This window comes from Trichomonas vaginalis, chromosome III (assembly GCF_026262505.1).
Source record: "Trichomonas vaginalis G3 chromosome III, whole genome shotgun sequence".
Taxonomy (NCBI): Eukaryota; Parabasalia; order Trichomonadida; family Trichomonadidae; genus Trichomonas; species Trichomonas vaginalis.
The window spans coordinates 14,566,073-14,590,912 of NC_067205.1; the positions used below are offsets into that span (position 1 = coordinate 14,566,073).

At 32.8% G+C, this 24,840-nt stretch overlaps 14 protein-coding genes and 2 pseudogenes across 16 annotated transcripts, besides 8 other annotated features; 10 read left to right on the forward strand and 6 right to left on the reverse strand.

Annotated features, from left to right (window-relative positions):
- Positions 1-589: 589 nt before the first annotated feature.
- Positions 590-626: a mobile genetic element.
- Positions 627-1,184: 558 nt separating this feature from the next.
- Positions 1,185-2,017: a mobile genetic element.
- Positions 2,018-2,244: 227 nt separating this feature from the next.
- Positions 2,245-2,273: a mobile genetic element.
- Positions 2,274-2,408: 135 nt separating this feature from the next.
- Positions 2,409-2,445: a mobile genetic element.
- Positions 2,446-3,153: 708 nt separating this feature from the next.
- Positions 3,154-4,190: a mobile genetic element.
- Positions 4,191-4,659: 469 nt separating this feature from the next.
- Positions 4,660-4,697: a mobile genetic element.
- Positions 4,698-4,751: 54 nt separating this feature from the next.
- Positions 4,752-5,561: a mobile genetic element.
- Positions 5,560-24,840: part of a mobile genetic element that runs on past the window's edge.
- On the reverse strand, positions 6,096-6,623 carry TVAGG3_0701960 (protein of unknown function, DUF4107 family; the record flags this gene model as incomplete). The annotated part of the gene is made up of 1 exon (XM_051243413.1): positions 6,096-6,623. The coding sequence occupies one exon, from the start codon at positions 6,621-6,623 to the stop codon at positions 6,096-6,098; it is 528 nt and encodes a 175-aa protein (XP_051090000.1).
- Positions 6,822-7,704, reverse strand: TVAGG3_0701970 (annotated as a pseudogene). Its single transcript has one exon. A coding segment is annotated over exon 1 (883 nt).
- TVAGG3_0701980 (uncharacterized protein) lies at positions 7,754-8,161 on the forward strand (the record flags this gene model as incomplete). The annotated part of the gene is made up of 1 exon (XM_051243414.1): positions 7,754-8,161. One exon carries the CDS (start codon positions 7,754-7,756, stop codon positions 8,159-8,161), a length of 408 nt encoding a protein of 135 aa, XP_051090001.1.
- TVAGG3_0701990 (uncharacterized protein) lies at positions 10,119-10,638 on the reverse strand (the record flags this gene model as incomplete). The annotated part of the gene is made up of 1 exon (XM_051243415.1): positions 10,119-10,638. A coding segment is annotated over one exon (520 nt), but the record flags the coding sequence as incomplete, so codon positions are not given.
- On the forward strand, positions 10,656-12,169 carry TVAGG3_0702000 (annotated as a pseudogene). Its single transcript has one exon. A coding segment is annotated over exon 1 (1,514 nt).
- Positions 12,802-13,704, forward strand: TVAGG3_0702010 (keratin-associated protein family; the record flags this gene model as incomplete). Its single annotated transcript, XM_051243416.1, has 1 exon — positions 12,802-13,704. One exon carries the CDS (start codon positions 12,802-12,804, stop codon positions 13,702-13,704), a length of 903 nt encoding a protein of 300 aa, XP_051090003.1.
- Positions 14,058-14,858, forward strand: TVAGG3_0702020 (integrase core domain containing protein family; the record flags this gene model as incomplete). Its single annotated transcript, XM_051243417.1, has 1 exon — positions 14,058-14,858. One exon carries the CDS (start codon positions 14,058-14,060, stop codon positions 14,856-14,858), a length of 801 nt encoding a protein of 266 aa, XP_051090004.1.
- Positions 15,063-15,989, forward strand: TVAGG3_0702030 (organellar and viral DNA polymerase type B; the record flags this gene model as incomplete). Its single annotated transcript, XM_001299282.1, has 1 exon — positions 15,063-15,989. One exon carries the CDS (start codon positions 15,063-15,065, stop codon positions 15,987-15,989), a length of 927 nt encoding a protein of 308 aa, XP_001299283.1.
- TVAGG3_0702040 (organellar and viral DNA polymerase type B) lies at positions 16,153-16,629 on the forward strand (the record flags this gene model as incomplete). The annotated part of the gene is made up of 1 exon (XM_001299281.1): positions 16,153-16,629. The coding sequence occupies one exon, from the start codon at positions 16,153-16,155 to the stop codon at positions 16,627-16,629; it is 477 nt and encodes a 158-aa protein (XP_001299282.1).
- On the forward strand, positions 16,989-17,592 carry TVAGG3_0702050 (KilA, N-terminal/APSES-type HTH, DNA-binding family; the record flags this gene model as incomplete). Its single annotated transcript, XM_051243418.1, has 1 exon — positions 16,989-17,592. A coding segment is annotated over one exon (604 nt), but the record flags the coding sequence as incomplete, so codon positions are not given.
- TVAGG3_0702060 (uncharacterized protein) lies at positions 18,109-18,582 on the reverse strand (the record flags this gene model as incomplete). The annotated part of the gene is made up of 1 exon (XM_051243419.1): positions 18,109-18,582. The coding sequence occupies one exon, from the start codon at positions 18,580-18,582 to the stop codon at positions 18,109-18,111; it is 474 nt and encodes a 157-aa protein (XP_051090006.1).
- On the forward strand, positions 18,674-19,154 carry TVAGG3_0702070 (organellar and viral DNA polymerase type B; the record flags this gene model as incomplete). The annotated part of the gene is made up of 1 exon (XM_051243420.1): positions 18,674-19,154. A coding segment is annotated over one exon (481 nt), but the record flags the coding sequence as incomplete, so codon positions are not given.
- On the forward strand, positions 20,578-21,781 carry TVAGG3_0702080 (organellar and viral DNA polymerase type B; the record flags this gene model as incomplete). Its single annotated transcript, XM_051243421.1, has 1 exon — positions 20,578-21,781. A coding segment is annotated over one exon (1,204 nt), but the record flags the coding sequence as incomplete, so codon positions are not given.
- On the forward strand, positions 21,874-22,449 carry TVAGG3_0702090 (organellar and viral DNA polymerase type B; the record flags this gene model as incomplete). The annotated part of the gene is made up of 1 exon (XM_051243422.1): positions 21,874-22,449. One exon carries the CDS (start codon positions 21,874-21,876, stop codon positions 22,447-22,449), a length of 576 nt encoding a protein of 191 aa, XP_051090009.1.
- On the reverse strand, positions 22,531-23,247 carry TVAGG3_0702100 (uncharacterized protein; the record flags this gene model as incomplete). The annotated part of the gene is made up of 1 exon (XM_051243423.1): positions 22,531-23,247. The coding sequence occupies one exon, from the start codon at positions 23,245-23,247 to the stop codon at positions 22,531-22,533; it is 717 nt and encodes a 238-aa protein (XP_051090010.1).
- Positions 23,413-23,673, reverse strand: TVAGG3_0702110 (uncharacterized protein; the record flags this gene model as incomplete). The annotated part of the gene is made up of 1 exon (XM_051243424.1): positions 23,413-23,673. The coding sequence occupies one exon, from the start codon at positions 23,671-23,673 to the stop codon at positions 23,413-23,415; it is 261 nt and encodes an 86-aa protein (XP_051090011.1).

Sequence of the window (24,840 nt, forward strand, 5' to 3'; positions counted from 1 at the left end):
ACTTCTTCATTTAAATTATAACAATTATTTTTGGTTTTATTTTTTTTGGATCAAATCCATTTTAATAGAATTTATATACTATTCATCTATTAGTAAACACTACCGTATATTATTTTTTTAAGCTATCTTATTTTTTGAAATTTTTTCAAATCTTTGGTCGCAAGAAGAATTGCATGATAAATAAAAACATTTATTCAAAGTCAATTTTATTTTTCATATTCAAATGGACTGAGTGTTAACATTTAACATTTTTTGCTAATTGTCGTCAAAAATTAGGCGTAAAGCAAAATTGATATTTCATATGGTTTTTATGATAGATAAGCATTATATTCCCACTCATTATATTCGAAAATTTTGAGGTTTATCCTTCACTTTTAAGATCATTGAATTTGATTTTTATATAAAATAGTTATATATTAGAAAATAATATGAGTTTATGTGATATTATTTTTCAGAAGATTTCATTCTATATGCCTATGAAAAGTACTCTCAAAACTAACTTTTTCCTAATTATAATTAAATCTAGAATATTATGCTTAGTATTATTTCATTTTTCTCATTCAATTTAGAATTTACAAATGTCAAAAAATTGAGAGTTGTCACTTTTGATGAATTTCTGTTTATTACATTTAATGAAGGTGTTTGATATAACCAATGCAATAGAAAAAGAAACAGCTCAAAGTGCGATAATTATTGAAAAACTTTCAAACTTCTAAGCATTCATTTTTTGATAAATTGACAAGAATTCTGATCGCAATTTATTTTATTTAAATGCGAAATTATATTTATGGAAATATTTAAATATAAATTAATGATAAATATTTTTTTTCCAACATTGAATGTCTAATCATTTTTTTTTATCATAGTCAATTATATATTCTACATATCCCCGATTTTCTCGTTTTTAATTATTGTTTAATTGGTTTAAATTTGAAAAGAATAAAAAGAAATTTGCATTCAAAATGATTGATAAGTTACTGAAATTTGAATAAGGTCATTTTAATGTGAAGTTTTACTTTTTAACAGTTTAGTCGAATAATCAAATATTTTAAATGATCGCAATTTTGTAATGAATTCAATTATTAATTTTCATTTTAATCACCTTTTGACTATAAGTTTAATTCATAAACAATTTATGGCTCGTATGTTTGTATTTCAAAAGTCTTGCTCAATTAAAATTTTTGTTATAGACCGAAAATAGATTTTTTCGGTTTTCTCTTCAAATAATTGAAAGAATGATACTATTATAGGTTTATTATATTATATAGCATATAATCATGCTATAGCCGAAAATTATAAGTTTTGAGAAGATTGAATATAACACAAATAAATTTGAATGTAAGTTAAATTGCTTGTTGTTTTTAATAGCTATTTAATGAGAAATCCAATATTGCAAAATTCAAATTGAATGATTGAAAGAACAGAAAAAGTCGTTCTTTTCAATTTCGAATATGTTTCATTGTATTTATAATTATATGGCAAATAAGATATTTAAACTTGATTTTTGAAGGAAAATTCACAAATTGAATAAATTCAAATAATTTTTATTCAAAAATAAACTAGTTATTTGAGTTTAACACTAATTATCCATTCAAACTACAAAGTTTGTAATTTAAAATATTTTGTGAGATCAGATTGAATTAATTCAAGTTCTTTTCAATTAATATTAATGACCATATTACGCATTTTCGAACATTCTAAACCAAATATATTAAAATAGCGACGAATGTTAAATTTGCTAGACATGGGGGAGTTGTCTGCAAATTTTTAGCTCTTATCTCTAACAAAAAATTAATTTTAAAAAATGACCGAATACGTTTCACAGCGAGAAAAAAATAAAAGGCAAGATAGAATTTTCTAGACATAAAGAAGTTGTTTACGAGTTTTTAGCTCTTATCTCTAACAAAAAATTAATTTTTAAAAAAAAGACCGAATACGTTTCACAGCGAGAAAAAAATAAAAGGCAAGATAGAATTTTCTAGACATAAAGAAGTTGTTTACCGAGTTTTAGCTCTTATCTCTAACAAAAAATTAATTTTTAAAAAAAAGACCGAATACGTTTCACAGCGAGAAAAAAATAAAAGGCAAGATAGAATTTTCTAGACATAAAGAAGTTGTCTACCAAGTGTCAGCTGTTACTTCTTCTCAATACTGATATAAAATAAAAATCTTTATTATTTATTTAACCTTTATTGTTTCATTAAACTTCATTTATTTTATATTATAGTTTTATTCTTTTAGCTACTTGTAAAATAATCTAATTTTATATCATCATTTTACCGGATTATTCTTCAGTACATCGATTGTGTATCTAAAATAATATCATTATCCTTATTCTGTTTTTTCCAAAATTCTTTTAAATATCTGTTTTGGTTAGATTACTTTATACTTTTTACTTTTATTTTTTGTAATAAACAGAAATTCATCAAAAGTGACAACTCTCAATTTTTTGACATTTGTAAATTCTAAATTGAATGAGAAAAATGAAATAATACTAAGCATAATATTCTAGATTTAATTATAATTAGGAAAAAGTTAGTTTTGAGAGTACTTTTCATAGGCATATAGAATGAAATCTTCTGAAAAATAATATCACATAAACTCATATTATTTTCTAATATATAACTATTTTATATAAAAATCAAATTCAATGATCTTAAAAGTGAAGGATAAACCTCAAAATTTTCGAATATAATGAGTGGGAATATAATGCTTATCTATCATAAAACCATATGAAATATCAATTTTTGCTTTACGCCTAATTTTTGACGACAATTAGCAAAAAATGTTAAATGTTAACACTCAGTCCATTTGAATATGAAAAATAAAATTGACTTTGATTAAATGTTTTTATTTATCATGCAATTCTTCTTGCGACCAAAGATTTGAATAAAAGTTCAAAAAATAAGATAGCTTAAAAAATAATATACGGTAGTGTTTACTAATAGATGAATAGTATATAAATTCTATTAAAATGGATTTGATCCAAAAAAATATATAAAATTTGATCATAAATAAAATCGTTTTAAATTACTTCTTCATTTAAATTATAACAATTATTTTTGGTTTTATATTTTTTTGGATCAAATCCATTTTAATAGAATTTATATACTATTCATCTATTAGTAAACACTACCGTATATTATTTTTTAAGGGTGCACCCGTATGTACGTTTATCTGAGAGGAGGAGGATTACCCTCTCAATTTTGAGGGATTCGTTAGTTTATTTTCTCGATGAATATGCAATAAAATTTGATTTTTACCTTATCAATATACTTCATATAATATACACATGTTCATGTAAAAACTTTTTTCCAAAATCCTCAGGAATTAAGGGATTTTTGAATTTTAAGAATTTTTTTCGAATTTTTTCGAAAAAAAATATTTTCAGAACAGCCTTAACGGCTAAGATTTAGGAACAATGTTAAGTATCAAAAAGAAAGGAGGTCTGATATAGACAACATATATCGTTGAAGGTTGAAAAAATCTCTAATATTTGAGCCCAAAATTTCAAATTTTAATTTTTTGAAAAAAGAGGCCACCCGTATGTACGTTTATTTGAGAGGAGGAGGATTATATTTTTGAAAGGGTGAAACATTATGAATATGTTAATTATATAATAATATGTATTATTATAAAAAAGAAAAATAAAGCACGTTAAAATTTTTCTTTCTTGATTTTTTACAAAATTTACTTAGAATTATGCAAAATATGTTTAAATAATTATAAATTTCAAGTTAAATTTTAATTTTGATAAATAATTTAAATTTCAAAATATCAAGTTCAGTTCGACTATGTATGTAGTAATTCCTCAATAAAGTGCCAAAACCCTATTAAAATATATGAACATTTTCAACATTTTAATGTTTTTATTTAAAAATTTGATGGAATATGAGCTTCAAACAATTATTATGTAAATAAAAATAAAAATATATGTATTTATTCGTATTACAACCGTAGTAAGTCGATTCTTCCTTTCTTCTACTGAGATTTGAATTTGATTTCGAATTGTAAAGAGATTCAAAGGGAAAATACTAGCGGATAAAAACTACCTCCATGAAAGGGTCATAATGGAGTCAAGTTGTATTTTTTGATATTTTTTGATTTTCGAGCCTAAATAGGTAGCCAAGATAATGCCTAAAAATAAGGTTCTAAATTCTGAAGTTTACATGATCCTCTCGTGTGCACCCTTAAGCTATCTTATTTTTTGAAATTTTATTCAAATCTTTGGTCGCAAGAAGAATTGCATGATAAATAAAAAAATTTAATCAAAGTCAATTTTATTTTTCATATTCAAATGGACTGAGTGTTAACATTTAACATTTTTTGCTAATTGTCGTCAAAAATTAGGCGTAAAGCAAAAATTGATATTTCATATGGTTTTATGATAGATAAGCATTATATTCCCACTCATTATATTCGAAAATTTTGAGGTTTATCCTTCGCTTTTAAGATCATTGATTTTGATTTTTATATAAAATAGTTATATATTAAAAAATAATATGAGTTTATGTGATATTATTTTTCAGAAGATTTTGTGTTCTTCTTCAAAATTTTATTTTTTTATTAAAAAGAATCTTTACAACATATACATTTACTTTAATTAATATTTAAAAACGTGCTCTATCAAAAGTTCCAAAAATTCAATATTTTAGCTTTTCTGAGATTTCACTTTTGACGAATTTCTGTTTACAACAATACATTTAAAAAAACTTGTTAAAAATGAAATTAAAAAATTATGTTTATTATTACGCTGTGAATGTGTCAACAGCGGTCATGCCTGTATCTGTATCCCATATTTGCCACAACCTTTCTGTATCTGCATTTGTGTATTTCGGTTTCAGCTGATACATTTGATTTGGCGTGTAATTTGTTCCAGTTAATGGATTAATTGGGAGATCTTCATGCGGTGTGTTATTATTGTACTCCCAAATAAAGGCAGGAATAGCCTGAATGCTTTGGCAGCGCTCCAATGTCGGCCAGAATCTCTCAATCTTCCCATTTTGGTAGGGAGAATGAGAGTCTGTATGCCGCCATTGGACGCCCCAAAGATCAAGTAGATCTTGAAAGGCGCCCCTATTTTCTGAACCGTTGTCGGTCCAGAAACAATAAGGGGCGCCAAATTCAATGAAGCCGGAAGCCGCAACGTTCGCTGTCGTCGCTGCCAGCATATCTGGTATTTGTATACACGCTAGGACTTTGCGGCTAAAATCGTCGATTATGCCATAAATATACTGGCCACGAACACCCCTAAAATAATGAACATCTGCGTGCCAGATAAGATTGGGTGAAAGCGCCCAATATCTTACTGCTGTTTCTGGCCCGGCATGCTCTAATCGCGTCTTGGTGAAATGATTTTCTTTGAAGTATCTGCGTATTTCTCTATAAGATACATCAATTTGTTGTAATTTCAAACGTTTCCATTGTTTTGTTTGACCACAGGGAAAGGCCCAGTGGTCATGTATCACAGCAAGAGCTTTGATTTGGTCGTAGGGATTGACCCTACGACCTTTCTTGCCTTTAGGCAATGGGATATTCTGTAAGCTAAATTGATTTTGTAAATTAATATACATATCATGCGTACTGTGGCACTGCGCGCCTCCTTACACATTATATGTGAATTTGACACTTTACAAAACCGTTAACGTATATTTTACAACACAAACACTAACTTAACCTTGAATATTTACAAAGCCGCCAACCACTTCACCTCACTAACGTTTTCACAAACGACTTCACTACTGTAAAAATAAACGTTCTCACTTACAAAAGTATTGCAACTCCTCCCATTGCTGTGCTTCACACAATACTTCATATTCTTCAGTATCGCTGCTGTCGCTCCAATCGTCAGAGTCAAAGTCACTGTCAAAATAAATTTAGGTGAAGTGGTGAGATCTCACCTCTTTTTTCACCCTGTTGAATTCATTGCTTTATAACTCTCTTCCTTGGTTTCTTTTTAGTTGCTTTCTTCACGTCTGACACATAAACGACTTCACTAACGACTTCACTAACGAATTCACACGTATGAAAACATAGCACAAAAATAAATTTAGGTGAAGTGGTGAGATCTCACCTCTTTTTTCACCCTGTTGAATTCATTGCTTTATAACTCTCTTCCTTGGTTTCTTTTTAGTTGCTTTCTTCACGTCTGTCTCCAACTTGACTGTCTTTCTTCTTCGTCCATAATGATACCAATTACTTCCACCAGTCAATGGGTCAAATGGTCGTTCATAAGGGTTTCCATACATTCCATAAGGCCCGTATGGATAAATCACTGGTGGAGAAGAAACATTTTCTTTAGTTCCATCGACTCTATTTAAATGCATTGTTTCACCTTTCATCTGGTCATTAAAGTCTTTTGCGTGTTTTGCAAACTCATCGTCCTTTCCTAAAGCATTTTCTGACTCAGTCGCAACCAAATTGGATGCTTTATTTATGAGCCCTATTTTATTTAATCTTAACTTCTTTGCAACCCAGCCTCCAATCTTCCCTTTATTTGCGTCTAATGTCTTCGAAACCCTTCCTCCACTCATTTTATTTACTGCGTCATAAGCTCCAAGTGCTTTTGCTCCAAATGCTAATGCTTTTGTTCCCATTGCGCCTAAAGCTGCCCAAGCTACCATTTACACCATATTAAAATCATCTCTCTTCAATATTATCTCATAAAAGTTCTCGTTACTGGAGAAAGTCAATGAAACATAAGCGTTCTCATTCATAAACTTCTTTCTTATATCATCTATACGCTTCAAAATGTCTGAACAATTGCTAACATCTTCTACAACAGTTATTTCATCATGAATGACCTTCAAGAACAAGCTCATTTAATATGCAATTAAAATCATCTCAATAATGAGTCCATCCTTTCCGTCTTTGGGTAGCACAAACATCTTTCATTGAAGAAGGTTCGACAAGTCTTATGTTAAACTTACTGACAAAGTTTGTTATACTATAATGCTTCGGCGGCGAATACATATAGTTTGAAAGACATAATATAGATTCTTCAGCAAATTCACTTATACTGGATTTTATAACAATGTTCTCACGAGACCAAATACCACCAATTGACAATCTTGTAAGCAATCCTGCTGAACCTTCAACTGTAAACGTCGATGGTAACATTCCACGAAGGTCATCTATTGACATCTTTGAGTCACTGAATTTAAAGATTTTCTTAAAGCAATCGTCATTATCTAACCATGCAATAGCTTTGAAGTTTTCATTCGAATAGACATCTGCTTCATTAAATGTAAATCCTGACTTCTTTGCAGAGACGACTTTAAAATCTATTGAGTTTGTTTCAAAATTATATGCTATGATAACTTCTGAAGGTAATGGATGCCCTTCCGCAGTCAGTTGTTCTCTCACTACCGTTTGAAGCTTTGTATTAAAAACTTTCATGTCATCTCCTGTATCTAAGTTCACATACACAGCAACAGGGAAACTATCTTGCTTCTTTGTTTCATCATTATATCTCAAAACATTAAAGTTCTTCAATAATATTGTTCTTCCTGCTGGAATACTTCGAACCTGTCTGATTTCAATAGCTTTCTCACCTCCTACATACTCTACCCAGTGTCTTGGATATTCATAAGTATACTGACTTTCTTGAATTTTGGTTGGTTTCATCATAACATGTTCATAGTATATCTTTATACTCTTGTCAGTTAGACTCGGTGCTATGTTCTGAATATTTCTGACTTGCATTTTTAATGGAGATAAAATGAAGCATTTAATACATGATGTAGATGAAGACATGAATGAAAGCAGTGAAAAGCTCAACAGTTCTCTCATTCTTCCTTTCAGTAAGGACTATGAGTTCTGTTCAAATGGCGTTTATTTCTATTGTGGAAAGATGGGGTCAGGAAAGACATTTAATTTAATTCGTCATATACTCATAACAGAGCGTTTAGGAAACGACTCTTACTATGACCAAATCATTATATCAGCAACTTCAGACTCTATGGACTCAACAGCGAAAACATTTATGTCAAAAGTTCAAGCCTCTGTCGTTAAAGTTCCAGACAGTGAACTCATTGAATTTCTTCAACGTTACATTCGACGTAAGAGGAAATATTATGCCATCGTTGAATTTATACAGTCAGGAATGCAAAAGACTTCTGAGGAGATGGAAAGAATTATTGACAAACACCACTTACGTTAATACTCAGGAGTATACAATATGAAACGACTTACAAAGTACATTCAAAAAGTATCCTTCAAACACTCTGCTCGTTTGCGACGACTTCGCTGGTAAAGGTTTAGTTTCAAAACCAGACTCACCATTAGCTAACATCATTACTAAAGTCAGACATTACCACTTAACTGTAGCAATACTTATGCAAACATGGAGGTTTTTAGCTTTAAACATAAAACGTCTCATAACTGACTTCGTTATCTTTCAAGGTTTCTCACGTTATGATATTGAACTCATTTGGAAACAGTCAGGTATAACATTACCTTTTGAAGAAATTTGGGAAGCATATAAGTCTCTCATCTCTCCTCGTTCATACCTTGAGATTCATATCATGACTAATACCATTAAAGTCAAAAATATTCCATGGGAACGACCAACATTGTTTTAAAGTTTAACCTTCAATTGACTGATGGTAAACAAATTCCATGCATCTCTGTCGCCATTTCTGTTAATATTTTTGCTGTCATTCATATCATCCACTTCCCCATCCGTTAGCTTTTGAGGATATGCGTTAGAATAACTGTTCTTAAATGAAGGCTTTTCACCTTTGAGAGCATAAACTCTATAACTTTCTGCATACTTTATGTTTGAACCTCCTGAGCCATCATTGACATAAATTTTTATAGGCTTCCACCCTTTGTTCATGTTCCTGCTTCTTCCCTTAGCTCTTTTGTTCAGTAGTTCTACATCTTTATACACAGCACATGTCTCAGTGAATTCAACAATATTTTCATTCGTTAGCTTTACATTCAAACCCTTGTCGAGTATATTGTTCATTTCATACATATAAAAGGTTTTTATTCTATATGAAATGAGAAACAAATCCATCTTAGCTGGTGCCGTTAATATTCCAATTGAACCAACATCAAATGTTGACTCACGAACGACAAACAATATTGTCATAAAGAACTATAGTTCGGAGTGTTTGAAAGAAAAAGAACCAGATCTTAAGTCGGTGAATTTAAACACAGCTTCAAACGCTAACGCTACATCAGATGTTAAGTTAGAGTATCCACCACTGGACCAAGTTCTTTCAAGAGAAGCCAACGACAACCCTTACACAAATGTTCAAACAAATCCTTCAGATAACGTAGACCATTACCTTCTTCAGTTATACCAAACAATTTTACTCAAAGACGATAAGAAGCTTTTGACAAATCTTATAAGCAAGAACCAAATAATTCTAACAAAGGAGGACCTTGAAAATGTTATCTCACGAATAACAGGGAAACAATGTGTCATTGACTATCTCGACCCTGAAATCGAATGCTGTGGTCAAACTCCACTATTCATGAAAATAGGTAACATCCGCATCATTGAAACACCAGGAACTACAGGAGTTGAGTTTAAGTATAAATATTCGAATGAATATACAAAACTTTCAACAGAATATAAACTTTGCTTGAAATATGTTTTAGTAAATTAAAGCAGTCAGGACCTTCGGTCTTGGCGCTTTGCGCCGTCAGTCAAAAAATTTCAAGTTAGCAATTTGTAATATCTATCCAAAACTTCTTCAACAGTATCGAACTCATCTTCATAATGCAAACCTAATCTTATTGACTTGGTGCAGTTTTCACTAACACAATATTTTTCTGTTCTCTTGACTGACATAACTAACTCATTTGTTTCATCAAACAGCAACAACCAAAGTTCATGACCTAATACATAACATTCATACTTTATATTTTTAGCTCTGAGTTCTCTTGTAAGCTGTTGCATTTAATATTTTCTAAAAAGTCAACTTCAACAGTCATTCGCACTGGTGCCTTCAGTACTACAGGCTCTCCTTGAAAGTCAACAAGTCTGAATTGCATGTCTTTGAAATTATGAGGACTAATGCGAACCCATTTACCTAAATGAGTTGCTATGACAGGAACGTTTGGAATGAACATTGAATTTACTTCATAACAGAAAGACTTATATTCTACTGAACCTTTACTATTAACTCCTGAAATACCTGTGACATTAGCTATTTTAGACTCAATGTACAAACAATTACCATAACATACGTATGGAACAGATTTCATCTCAATCGTTTTGTCAACACTTTTCAAAGGAAATGTCATATGGTATGCTCCCAGAAGCAATTGAACTCTATGACTCATTCGTGTTATCTTAAACTCCTTCGCATAACTGAACTTCAATGTTCCCTCAGAAGAGAGTTCGACATCTATGTTGTCAATAGTTTCTTCATTTATGAGAGCATTTAACACTCCAGCAATTTTATCTATTCTATACCCAGCTCTGTTAGGAAATGTTATAACACTTCTTTTGTCATCTATTTCAATCTCTATGAAATCTGTTTCATCTGTTATGACAAAAGTTGCGATAGTATTGAAGTCAACAACTCTGAAAGCAAGCGCTTCATTCTGAAGACCTAAGTTTGTTTGTAGCTTTACTGTCCCGTATTCGTTTGGGTCTGTACTTTGCAAATAGAACAACATTTTATTCTCATTAAAATATGACTATTGCTGCATATGCGTATGAAACAAATGAAGCAAGAAGAGCACTTGAACTAGTAAACGAAAACTCAACTTTAACCATTGAAGGCAATGATTTAGTCATTGACGATGGAAAAACTAAAAAAGTCATTGATTTCGATACTTTTAACACTTATGACCCATTCATTACAACCAGCAAGGTTCCTATCATAAATGATGGAACGGTGCAATATATAAATTCTACAGTAGATGCCTCATTAGTGAAAGTATTAAATGTTCTCATTGAATTGTTAAAGAGCTTTCGATTTGACGACAACATTAAATGCTTAAAGAATTTAGTCATGAATGAGAAACAAATTCTCGGCGTTGCTGGTAGCAGTAATGATGTACACCTTATGACATTAGAATATTATAACGAACATAAAGATGAACTGAAAAGAGAGAAGGGTGACACTGGACCTCAAGGACCACAAGGAATACAAGGAATACAAGGACCTCAAGGCGAAAACGGTTTGGATGGTGAAGATGGAAAGGATGGAAAAACTGCTAAATCATGGATATGGAACCTTATAAATACTGGTTTAACAGCTGCTTCATATGGAGTTCTTCAATACCAAATCGGAAAGATATGGGCGTACTTGGTGAAGAAGTTTTAGATGACGTTAAAAATGCTTTGAACTTCATTTCAAATGGTTCGGATACTATTAAAACTTTATCTGGTTGGATGCAAGAAACAAGGAGTCAAATAGATACTGTAAGACGTATAGCAAACAATGCACGTACGGGATTGGATACTTTACGAGAAGCACAAAATACACTAAAGGAAGCAAATGATATTCTTGGCTCAGTATCAGACATGCATGAAGATTGGCTTAAAGGTATTGACAAATCTTTAAAAAATCACAGTCAGTCTATTGCTGACTACAAGAAAAGTATAGATTTTTTACATAGTGCTATGGACGTACATGATGGAAGCATAAGGAACTTACTTAATGCTAACAATAACTTACCAGGAACTATTAAAGCATTTATAAAGTCCTTTGTAAAACCTGGTGCTCTAACATTTAGGTCTTTGAGAGCAAGAGCATTGAAGTCAAGAGATGCAGAAACTCCAACAGAACCTACAGAAGGAACTGAAACAACAGAAACTCCAGAAGAACCACCAAAACCAACAGCTAATGAAATATTGTTCGAATATTTTCCAAGGTACTCTGTTCTCATTGCATACATTCAAGAAATACTTAAGAAAGCAGACTTGACTTTAGGAGATGATGAAAGTTCTGTATATCTTTCGTTCCAGTTTCAAATAGCAGAACTTTTGAGACAGATATGCTTAATGTATGACAACATCTCTGATTTCGCAAGATATGATGACGACCATGACCCCGAACACGGTGAAGAAGAAGTTTTACAAACATCCATTAAGACAGGAAAGGTTTTAACACAAAGTCTCATTATTGACACCGAAGATGGTGAAGTGGATGTTCTTCAAGATGCTGAAGTGGAGGTGGTGGTAGACATGAACTTGAAATAAATGAGATAGAAGAGAAATTAGCCGAAAAAGCAGATAAAAACCATGTTCATTATATAAGTTCAGACGAACAAATTATAACGGACTACCACGGATATTTAATACAGGATGAAGAAGTGAAGACGAAAGATGTTAATGAAAGAAGATATAAATACATTCGTGCTAAAGGTTATGACATACGTTGTACTGTACAGTATGACACAGGTAAAGCACCAGAAGCATTTGGTTATAACAATGAAATTTATGCCTCTAGTTTCTTTGTTAACGGTGTATTAGTTGAACCAAGATTTACTTTGAGAGTTAAGGCAAAAATAACTTTTGAAGATGCTATTAAAAGTAAAGCTGACAAAGATGAACTTGACGCAACGAACAAAGTTTTGAAATCTCATAAACACAATATCTCCGATATAAATGAACTTCAAGCTACATTAAATAGTAAAGCCGACAAGAACCATACACATAAATCCTTCACTACTGTTAGAGCAGACGACATAATATTGAACTATACCCTCGGTTCAAGTGCACCTTCAGGGAATCCGAGTACAAGCGTAAAAGATACTCTTAACAATTTAGATAACTATTGCAGGAATATCGAAGGTCATGTCAGAAACTTTGAAGCATATGAACTACCAACAATGTTAGATAAGAAAGCCGACAAGAACCATACACATAAATCCTTCACTACTGTTAGAGCAGACGACATAATATTGAACTATACCCTCGGTTCAAGTGCACCTTCAGGGAATCCGAGTACAAGCGTAAAAGATACTCTTAACAATTTAGATAACTATTGCAGGAATATCGAAGGTCATGTCAGAAACTTTGAAGCATATGAACTACCAACAATGTTAGATAAGAAAGCCGACAAGAACCATACACATAAATCCTTCACTACTGTTAGAGCAGACGACATAATATTGAACTATACCCTCGGTTCAAGTGCACCTTCAGGGAATCCGAGTACAAGCGTAAAAGATACTCTTAACAATTTAGATAACTATTGCAGGAATATCGAAGGTCATGTCAGAAACTTTGAAGCATACGAACTACCAGCAATGTTAGATAAGAAAGCCGACAAAACAGAGCTTCAAACATTAAAGACTGAAATACTTCAAACATTATATCCTGTTGGTTCTTTATATACATCAATGAATTCAACAAATCCAGCAACAGTTCTGGGTTTTGGTACATGGAAGCAGATTGTAGACAAATTCTTATATTGTACTAATAGTTCAAAACAAGCCGGTGGTTCAAAGAAAATTAAAGAAGCAAACCTTCCACCGCACACTCATACAGGAACGACAAACTTTTCTGGCGACCATAGCCACTCATTAAGAGACCACCCATTATACAACTCAGACTATGAAGCCGGCAATGACGTTTTATCTCCATCTTATAACAATTCAGCAAAAAAGACTTTTCGACCAACTGAACCAGGAGGAAATCATGTCCATACTTTCACAACAAATCCAACAGGCTTGGGTAAAGATTACATGCCACCATTTGTGACTGTATTCGCATGGTACCGCGTTCATTGAACGCGCTTGAGCCTAGACCCTTTGGGTCAAGGCTTACCGTCTTGAATAAAATCTTTAACTTTACATAAATGAGCTTGAAAGAAGTATTCGAATCATCACCGTGGAGGTCATTTAAGAAGTTCAATGAAGCTGCAAAAAGTTGGGGATTTACTAACAGAGCTGAAGTGAAAAGGTTCTTTGACAAAAATGTTGTACATCAAACAAAAATAAACCCTTACGACTAATTTTTACCAATTTACTCCAACGCTCCTGACGCATACCAATTTGACACTCTCATTCAAAGCAGAAAAGGAGGACATAAACCATTCCTCATCTTCATTAATGTTAACACTCGCAAAGCTTTTGCGTATATAATGAGGAATAAAGGAACTCGTGAAGTGTTAAGAGTTTTACAAAAGTTTGTAGCAGAACATAGCCCAAGTACTTTAACATCAGACCAAGACAGTGCTTACTTCAGCAATGAAATCACAGATTTTCTCATTAAGCATAACATAACTCACTACACTACCGAAGACCATAACCATAACATACTCGGCATCATAAACCGCTTCATAAGGACTCTCAGAGATTTAAATCAAGAGCGAGACTTTACTGAAGAAACAATGAAACATTTTCTCGAAGTATATAATTCCTCAACACATTCTACAACAGGACATACACCAAATTCAATGACACAACAACAAGAAGAAAAGTATATACAAAAGAAACGAAGCCAAACACAAAATATCAGAAATTCAACACAATTTACCCTCATTCCTGGTACAAAAGTTCGTGTAGTTCTTGACGACAAACCGTTGACAAAGAAACGTTTAAGGTTAAGTCGAAATTATTATATCGTAGACTCTACGCAAGGTAATGGATATCTTATAAAAGCTGCCGACGACTCTATTGCGTTTTATCCTCGACATAAATTAGTCGAAAGTAGTAATGGCAAACTTGCTGAAACCATTGACGAAGCAAAGCGAGGAGTGGTTATTGAAATACTTGGCTATAACACAAACGATGACACTTATAAAGTAAGATATGAAGGAGGCGTTGAAGATGTTATACCATCTAAGAACTTGAGAGAGTCGAAGCCAACACATCTGGGACCATTAGAGCGGGAGTACTGGAAAGACAAAAATAAGCCAGAAAGAATAAGAAAATTCTTCTAAACTTTTTCATTTTGTTGCTGAATTCAGCAAAAATAATTTTTAGGTGAAGAGGTGAGATCTCACCTCTTTTTTCACCTGTTTTTTCACCCTCACCGCTTAGCGGCTCAGACCCTTTGGGTCTCGTGAATTTTCATGAATTTCCTTAAGATAGAAAAAATAAAGTTAGTTTTATTTTTATTTATTTTTTTATTTTGTATAAAAGATATGATTTCAACAATCAGCACAACTACAGCACCAAACTCGTTAGTCATGAATCCTACGTCAATGTTAGTAGAAATGAAAAGCTTCATTCCTTCTTCATTTACTTTCGAAACAGAAATCCAGAAGATAAAGCAAGAACTTTTAACAAGTAATTTAGACTGTACCGCACAGGATGAAGAAAATGCAGAATATCTTTATGACATGCAGGACATTATTGACCATTTACCCAAATTGCCTGAAATCCAACAACAAAAGCTCACTATTCATGAATTCGATGAAATAGAAGTCAAAGCAACTGACTCAGTAGAAATTAAGAAATTCATACGTAAAGTAAATTATGAATTCCTTGGTTTTCATTGCAACCATAAAGTTATGGACAAAGATTGCGATATGGTTTATAAGAACATCTCTGACATATATAAATCTGGGGAGTTTAAGACATACGATAACTTTGTTACATTAGTTGCAAGATGTGTATGGCAGATAAGAGATGAAGATAGAAGAGGCAACGTATGGAACGAACAAATAAGACCCGCTATGTTTGAGTTAAAGAGAGCAATTGACGCATTAGTTGTTCTAGCTGGTTTTATTTCGGTGTATAACGCAAAAATGAATCCGCAATGTTCAAAATGTAAAGCAGCAATAAGAAAATATAACTACTCAGTCAAAGAGATAGAAAGAATGCGAAACGACTATGCAGACTTAAAGAAAGAAGCAGAAAAGCCAGCAGAAGATAAAATGGATATGTTGACATTTCTTAATAAAAACTATCCAACAGCAGAAGATTTCCTTCTGTCTGACGTCAAGAAGAAATATAAAGAGACTTTCGGCATGATTAAAACATTCAATGTACTAAAAGAAGAAATAGAAGCTACGAAATTGTTTAGGATTTCAAATATACATCGTACAATTCATGTAAAACGCTTGTGAAAAAACAGGTGAAAAAACAGGTGAAAAAAGAGGTGAGATCTCACCTCTTCACCTAAACATTATTTTTGCTGAAAAATGACCAAATTTCATGAATTTTCATAAAAGATAAAAATAAAGTTAGTTTTATTTTTATTTATTTTTTATCTTGTATGTAAAGACAGTAATGACAAACATTGAGTTTGAAACAGTTAGAAAGATTGACAATGACACCAAAGTGGTTAGAATTGGTGATTTAAACGTAAGATACTGTAAGAAATACAACAAATATTCTTTGTCAGACATTATATCTCCATCTGGAAAGAAAACAAAGGACTGGGTTAGAATTGCTTCTACTCAGAAAATTTTGGCAAGAAATCCCGAGCTTATGATATCAGTAAGATTCTATGGAACTATAGCATATCTCATTGACAAAAGTCTTATACCAATAGTTTTGTTATGGATTGACCCTGTTGTTGGATATAACTTCATAACTTATGGCTCATTCGATATGGAACGTTGCAGTGAAGGCTTACTTTACATCGTTCAGAAACCGAAGGACTTCAATACAAAGAGATATAAGATAGGAAGAACATATAATATAACTCAAAGATATGACTCTACAGTCAATAGAGTCAAGGTTGTGTTCGTTAATGATATATGAGAGCTGCTGAAACAGAACTACTTGAAAAGTTTGAGAAAATGTATGGTGCTCCCATAAAAGGTAAAGAAACGTTTGAAGTAGATGAGATAGATAAAGCTATAAAATTATTTGACGAAGTTGCTGAAAAATACATGTAAAGCGTTTATTTTTGGCCTTTTGTGAAAGTCAGAAAATAACGCTAATTTTTTCTAACAAAAATTTTTATCTTGTATGTAAAGACAGTAATGTCAACATCAGAGAACACAACAACTGCTATCGTTCATGAAGTCATAAATGAAGAATATGAATACATACAGTATAACAAACAGTTACGTCTCATTCGTTCAGTCAAAGACGATATGTACCAAATGCAAAGTATAATGAATGCTCTTTGTTCTACAAAACAAGCATATCATTGGTTTGAAAACCAACAGACAAAAGAACTTTTAGAAGAATTTCCTCATATGATTGCTTCCCTCGGAAAACCGAGGGAAGAGATTCCGTACGAAAATCGCAAGAATTTGGCTCCCGGTTTGAAAGGTTATTATGTTCATAGACTTTTAGTAAACGCTGTAGCAATGTGGACTTCTCCTCGTTATGCTTGTTATATTTTCATGATGTTAGATGAACTATATAAAGCAGAACGTGGAGAGGTGGAAAAGAAACTTCAAGCAAAAGATGAAGTCATTGAATCCAAAGACAAAAGCATACAGAAAAGAATACCGCGTTCAGTACCAAAAGGAAAGGAAAAGAGTTATAAGTATATGATATATACTGAAGAGTTGGAGAAAGAAGAAGATAAAGATATGGTTATGTTACATTTAGTCAGAAGAAACAACAAGAGCTTTTATGACTTAGCTAAGATATATAAATCTGACAGAAACTGGTTCTATTGTGAAAACTTACCGATTTCAATGACACCGAATGAGCAAATAAAGGAAATTGTCAAAAATACTCTTCCTCAAACACACTATGACATCAAAGGTTGCACAATACTTACATTCAAAGAAGACTTAACATTACTGAAGGAAAAAATAACATAATATTTCGATAACTTCAAAGAGGAAGAATGAAAAAAATCTCGTCTGGTGCCACGTTAGGACCATAGTGGAGAAAACCATGATAAAAACAAAACACTCCGTCAAGTTTATTTTGTTTTTACCATTTAATTGTTTCCATAAACGCTCCATGTCGATCATAATCGACGAAGAGAGAATCGTCTGATCGTCAAGTTTATTTTGTTTTTACCATTTAATTGTTTCCATAAACGCTCCATGTCGATCATAATCGACGAAGAGAGAATCGTCTGATCGTCAAGTTTATTAGTTAACGGGAGGGTTAGATATATTCCATCATAACTGAAAACATTCGTGAAAACATTAACGTAAACATTTGTTTCCAGGACTGTTGTCAAAATGTCATGTTGTCAGTAATTTTAAAAGAAGTTAATTAACCTGGTGACACATGGTGACACCATCAGTTATTCAAAAATAAATTTTCTTATAAAGCTTCAGGGTCTATTTCTTCAACCATTTCACTTCCTTCGTCAATGTCAATAGAAGCTTCTTCAACCTTTGGTAGGAGCTTATGTATAACATCTTTGTTCGTTATTGTCTTCAGAGATGAAGGATAATATTTCACAGATGTTTCACCCTTCTTATATTCTTTCTGTTCGGAAAGATTCATAGCAATACTGAAGAAGTCAATGTTGGAGTTCTTTATAACAGTATAGTGTGTATCTTTGACATTCACGAAGAAACTCTTTTGTTTCAAAACTACTGCTAACTCTTGTGAAGTATAACGTTTGCGGTCAATGACGATAGCTAATGGTCTGACATACTGACCAAACTTAGATTCTTTCACAAACTTCTTGTTAAAGATAACATTAACATTTGAAGCATTATTGAACTCATTCTTGATGGCAGTAGCGAGAGCATTGTATGAAAAGAACTTGCAATCTTGCATGTGTTTCATTAAAATAAAAATATTAAATTATTTTGAAAAATAACTTAAAAAAATCTAATCTAATTTTTTCAAAAATATTTTTTTTTATTTCCTACTAAAGATGTATCGGAAGTTGTCTAAGTTAGAACACTCGGAAATAAAACAACTTCTTACAGAAGCTAATATAGATGTTGCAAAGCATTACGCAACAAACAAAAAAGCACTCGCTGACATCCTCAATGACTATAATGGTGCAATAAGTTATGATAGAATTCATGAGTTCATAAAGCCGCAACGCGGCGAGGACGAAGTCCATGCAAGAGCATTTCCTTTAAATGACATTGCTATTGACTTATATCATAGACGTTCAGTACCTCATGAAGTAAGAAGAGAAATGTTTGACATAACAAATGCAAACGTTGGTGAAACAAGAAGAAGAGACGACACACTGAAACAACAGAGAAGAGAGATGTTTAAGAGCGCTATAGAACAAGTTCGCAAAGCTAACGATGTCATTCGTTCCATTGACGACAAACCAAAAGAAGGTGAGAGATGGTTAAAGAAAGATGAAGAGAATAGGAAGAGAATGTTAAGACAGGCAATAGACTCATTGACTTTAACATCGAAGCTTTAGATGAACCAAACAGAGAGACTACTTACACAAACATTTCGGTAAGGTTTTCATGAGACTCTTAGAGAAGATTAAAATAAACTCCCAACAAAGATGGATGGTATGTTATAAACTTGGTGGAAAGTATGAATGTTCTACGTTAAACCTCAATAATATTGGAACATTACTACATCAGCTCTTGAAGGAGAACTTTATATCAGAGATAGAAGCAAATGCTGCAGGTATTGTTGAAATGCACTATGACTTCTTCTTGACAAACATAAAGAATCTTACTGAAATAAAGATGTATGATTTAACAGAATATGAAGGCTTAACGATGTCAGATGTAAAGAAAGGCAAACCAAAAAAGAGACCATATAGAGATGAAAGCACACTGACAAATGACCAGAAAGCCATTTTGGAAGCTCTTAAGCAAACAGGAAACCCAGCACTTATAGAAAGCTTTTGGAAAGATAATGGTGAAAAGAAGTTTTATAAGAAGAGAAGCGGTCAGTTCTGGAAGTATCTTTGCACATTACCTATAAATCTTGAACGCTACCAAATCTTCAATGAACTGAACAAAAGAACTGCAACACTTATGACAGAAGATAACTGCTTCGTTTATGCTTGCATTCAGGCTGGAGTAAATGAAGAAACTATTGACCACATGAGAGAAGTCATTCGTGTTAGAGACTTTCCTCAAAGTAAAGTACAAGAAATTTCTGACGCAACAGGTATAGCATTTAATGTTACCATTGGTTATTTCAATGACTCAAGACATAATGAAATAAAGAGATACATACCAAAAGAATGTGAAACTGTTCGAACTATTGACTTACTTCTTGTTGAAGACCACTACATGCTAAATGAAAGATTCCAAGACAACATATTTCATTCGCAACTATATAGAAATCTTGAAGGAGTGTGGTGGAATGAACATTGAGAAACAGATGAAGATTTATACAAAGAGAGAGATAAAATGTAGTTCGTTATGATAGAACTACACCGTATGGGATGTTATGAAAACATTGTGGGAGTGCAAATATTTCGAACCTATTTCTTATGGAGAACTTTTCACATATACGACTGACTTATATAAACAGAACCTTGCACCATTTAAAGATTTGACATATACTCCAAAGTATTGTGTACAACTGAAGAAGAAAGCCGAGTCAAAAGAAGTAAATAAAAATAAGTGCAAGTTCATTCCTGAGCACGTTTTCTTTGCTGACTTTGAGTGTAGTACGGATGGCTTTCATAAAGCTTTTAACATCTGTTATGACAGTGAAGATGGTTCAGTGAGTGAAAGCATTTGGTGTCAGAACTGTGCAACAGAATTTTTGGAACGACTTCCTGACAAGAGTTTAATATATTTCCATAACCTCAGTTATGATATAAACTTCATCTTAAGACACATGACAGAAGTGAAAGGAACTCCCATCATTAAAGGTTCACGAACAATGCAAATAACTGGCTTATATAAAGGAAGGGCAATCATTATTAAAGATTCATACACTGTTATAAATAAGAAGCTTAAACTATTTCCTGAAATGTTTCATTTGCAGTGTGGTGAAAAGGAAGTATTTCCGTATCAATATTATTCAAGCTCTTTATTAGCAAATGACAACAGAACTGGTGTCATTTCTGAAGCGTGTAAGTTTATCAGGGATGTGGATACGTTCATGAAAAACATAGATTCCATCAAAGGTTGCAGAATAGATGAAAACCACTTCGACTTAGAAAAGTATAGCACATTTTATTGCAAACAAGATGTAAGAATTTTAAGAGAAGGTTTTGTTAAGTTCCGCAATGATATATTAAAAGAATTTGATTTAAACGTTTATGACTACGTTAGTATTTGTTCTATTGCTAACAAATTGTTTGAGAACAGAGTGTACTTCCCGAATGCAAATTTATATGACCTCTCAAATAAACCAAGAGAATTTATTTCACGCTGTATTCAAGGTGGAAGATGTATGCTGTCAGATAACATGAAACAAAAGAGCGAAAAGAAACTCATTGCTGATTTCGACGCTGTTTCATTATATCCATCAGCTATAGCAAGACTTTATACTTTAGAAGGTATTCCAAAGGTTATGAAGAAAGAAATGTTAAGCACAGAGTATCTCATGAGACATTTATTCGATGACGACCAAAAGGAACCCATTGGTGAAAAGTTTATGTCTGGCTTCTTTGTTCTCATTAAGATAACAGAGATTGGAATATATAGACACTTTCCTTTAATAGTTTGTGACCCTGAACTAAATCCAGAACTTAACGTTCCCAGAAGTTCAAACACTTGCTGTTTAATGTATGTTGACCATATAACATTACAAGACCTCATAAAATATCAAGGTGTCAAATGTGAAGTGTTGCAAGGATACTATTACGATGGAAACAGAGATATTAGAATAAGAGATGAAGTAAAGAAGTTGTTTGAGTTAAGGTTAAAGTATAAGAAAGAAGGAAATCCTTTGCAAGAAAATATAAAGCTCATTCTGAACAGTATTTATGGCAAAACTATTCTATCTCCTATTGAGTCAAAAATAACCATAGTAAATGACAAAGATGCTATAAGATATGCCATCAGAAACTACAACCATATAGTGAAGTTCGAAGGTTTGGATGGTTCAGATAAAACTATTTTCAAGCTAACGAAAAGCATTTGCAGACACTTTAACTTCTGTCCACTTGGTGTTAATATTCTGTCAATGTCGAAGAGAATAATGAACGAAGTATTCTGTACTGCAGAAGATATGGGACTTCAAATATTTTACCAGGACTGTGATAGCATGCATATTTTCAATGAAGACATACCAAAGCTTGCAGCAGAGTTTAAGAAGAGATACGGTCGCGAACTTATAGGAAAGAACCTTGGTCAATTTCATTCTGACTTCGCAGAAATAACACCTGGAAAACAAAGTTTAGCATACAAGTCAATATTTTGTGGAAAGAAGACCTACATAGACTTACTCACGAATGATTTAAATGAAGTTGCATTCCATGCACGTTGCAAAGGTGTCAAACAAGACGTCCTTGCTTTAACAGCAAATGAAATGTTTCCTGAAGCTATACAATGCTATTACAATGAAGATAAGAACATTCACATACCTGTTGGAACATATGACAAAGACTCTGAGTTCAGTTTAATGAAACTTTACAAAGCACTTTATGATGGTCAAGAGATTGGATTTGACTTATGTAAGTCTTCTAGTCCTTGCTTTGCTGAAAAGTTTAACTTCTCAATAACGACTAAAACAAGCTTTATTCGTAAGTTGAAGTTCTGAGGTCATTTATTTTTGTCAGCAATGAGGTCATTCGTGATAAAAATAAGCCGCTAGCGGTGAGGGCGAAGCCCATGTGGTCATTTACAATACTGCGATGGTAGAGTTTAAGATTTGTGCTTCAATGTAGAGACAATCTTTCCCATCTGGAGGTAAGAACACTGGGCAGTTATGGTCATGAGTGGAGAACATGTCTATCCAAAACTCACGATTGAAGCCAGTTAATTTATAGTATTTAGGGTTAGGAAGTGGTGAAGTTCTTGTATGACCAATGAACTCATTTTCAACTCCCTTACTTAAGTTTGAATATAATATAGCTTGCTTTCTATCCCAAATACCAGGTGTTACAATCTTTGAAAATTCATTTTTCCTCGGAAGCATTGCATCATAATTGAAAACATTCTTGAAATCATCACTTGGTTCAGAGATTTGAAATCTTATACGTAATGGATTTTCTTTCTCTTTAGCGACTTCATTGAATGGTGAATATATAACAAACTGACAGTCATGTGTTCCATCTTCATTTTCATTAAATTCATAATGAAAGTCTATAAGTTGTGGCTGACTACCTTCTTCTTTCAGTTGTGCAAGAAACTCACGTAAAGGCTGTAAAGTTTGTACTTCAATGTTGAACTTCTTTTGAAAAATTTCGTAAAATGTAATTATACAGTCTTCTAACGTCGTACTGTCTTTAAAGTATTTGTATATGTGAATGTTTTGGGCGCTTAAAGACTGTTCGTCATTTTCTATCTCGACTTGAAGTATAAAGTCAACCTTTCTGAAAGCACGTGTTATATACATAGATGTTATGCCAATGTACTTCTCTTCATTTATGTTCACAATCCAGTCTGTTGGAAACTTAAACGTTACTCTGTTCCCCTTTATTTTGACGTCAGGGTTTTCACTACTGAACGCAACAGATAAAGGTATTTGTCTATACATTTAATTCGGATAAAAATAAACCATTTACTCTTTCTTTGCTTCAGCTTCTTTAGCTTTTGCTTCAGCTTCTTCTCTAGCTTTTTTCGCCAGCAAACGTGGGTTCTTCTGTCTTCCAGCAGCTAATGCAGCAAGTTGTTTTTCACTAAGTTTTCTCTTTGGTCTCTCTGGCTTTTGTTCTTGTTTTTGTTCCTTCAGTTCGGATAAAATTTGCTCACGAATTTCTTTCTTCAATGCTTCAACATCTATGATCCCTTGGGTCTTGTCCGTAGGGTTTGTCTGAGTCATTTGACTGCAGATAAAAAACAAAATTAAAACTTTAACCGATGTAAAATGAGCTTGTCAAAATCAGAGCGAGAGTCTATTATATTAAATGACGCCAGAGGAATACAACATCCTTTCTATTACGTAAGTCAGAGTAAAGATGGTAAAATATACGTAAGAAAAAGAAAGGTTCCATTAGCGAATGCAGAAAGCGACAACATTAAGGTGCATGACAAGGGTGAAGCCCAGAAAGCCCATATAAAACCTTCTATTCAAACTGAAAAGTCAATAGAACCAGAAGAAAAGAAGCCAGATGTTCTTTCAATAACGAACCAAGAGCTTATTGCAAAGTTCGTGAATTTCATTGAAAAGCAAACCGAGTCAAAGAACCCTGACCCACCAGTGAAAGAAGTTGAGACAAAAGAGAATGTACAGTTCATTGAAAATGTCAAGAAACAACTTCCACCACGAATGCCAAGAAGAAGAGTGAGAATAATGAAGTAAATAGATATTTTTATCTGAAGTAAATACATGCAGAACGAACAGCTAAACGAATTTACTCCAGCAGAGCATATTCATCAGATTCGCTCATATTTCGATATCATAGACAATGCAGTTCAAATTGGTGACACTAATAGAAAATATTCTGACGCAAAGATTCCATCACAACCTGGAACTGCTAAAGATAACACATGGGTAACATTCAATCTCTCACCTCCTGGTGAAAATATGTTGGACCTTTACAATACATTCATTACGTTAAAATGGAAGGTCAATTTATTGTAGATAAAGAAATTGGTTCAGGTTCCAATAAAACAAACCCACCAGGATTTTGGATTGGTTTCGATGACGCTTTCTATGCAGTTGCTGGATATCAAATCCTTGCAAATGGTCGTATCGTATATTCTCAAGACAACGCAAGAGAAGAAGCATATATAACTTCAAACTCACAAACTACCGAACAAATAAAGAAAGTAGATGTTTTCTCAAAGACTCGACATGAAGATGTATGGAGTCATTCGGGAACATGCAGAACAGGACAAATTATTAGTGGTCCAATTACAGCAGGAAAATCATTTGATTTTAAGCTTCGTTTAAGAATTCCTGTTAGAAGATTTTACCATTAGAAGCTATTCGATTTATTCCAGCTTTTGCAGGAAACATTCAGCTTAAAGTAAAGTTCAGTAGCGA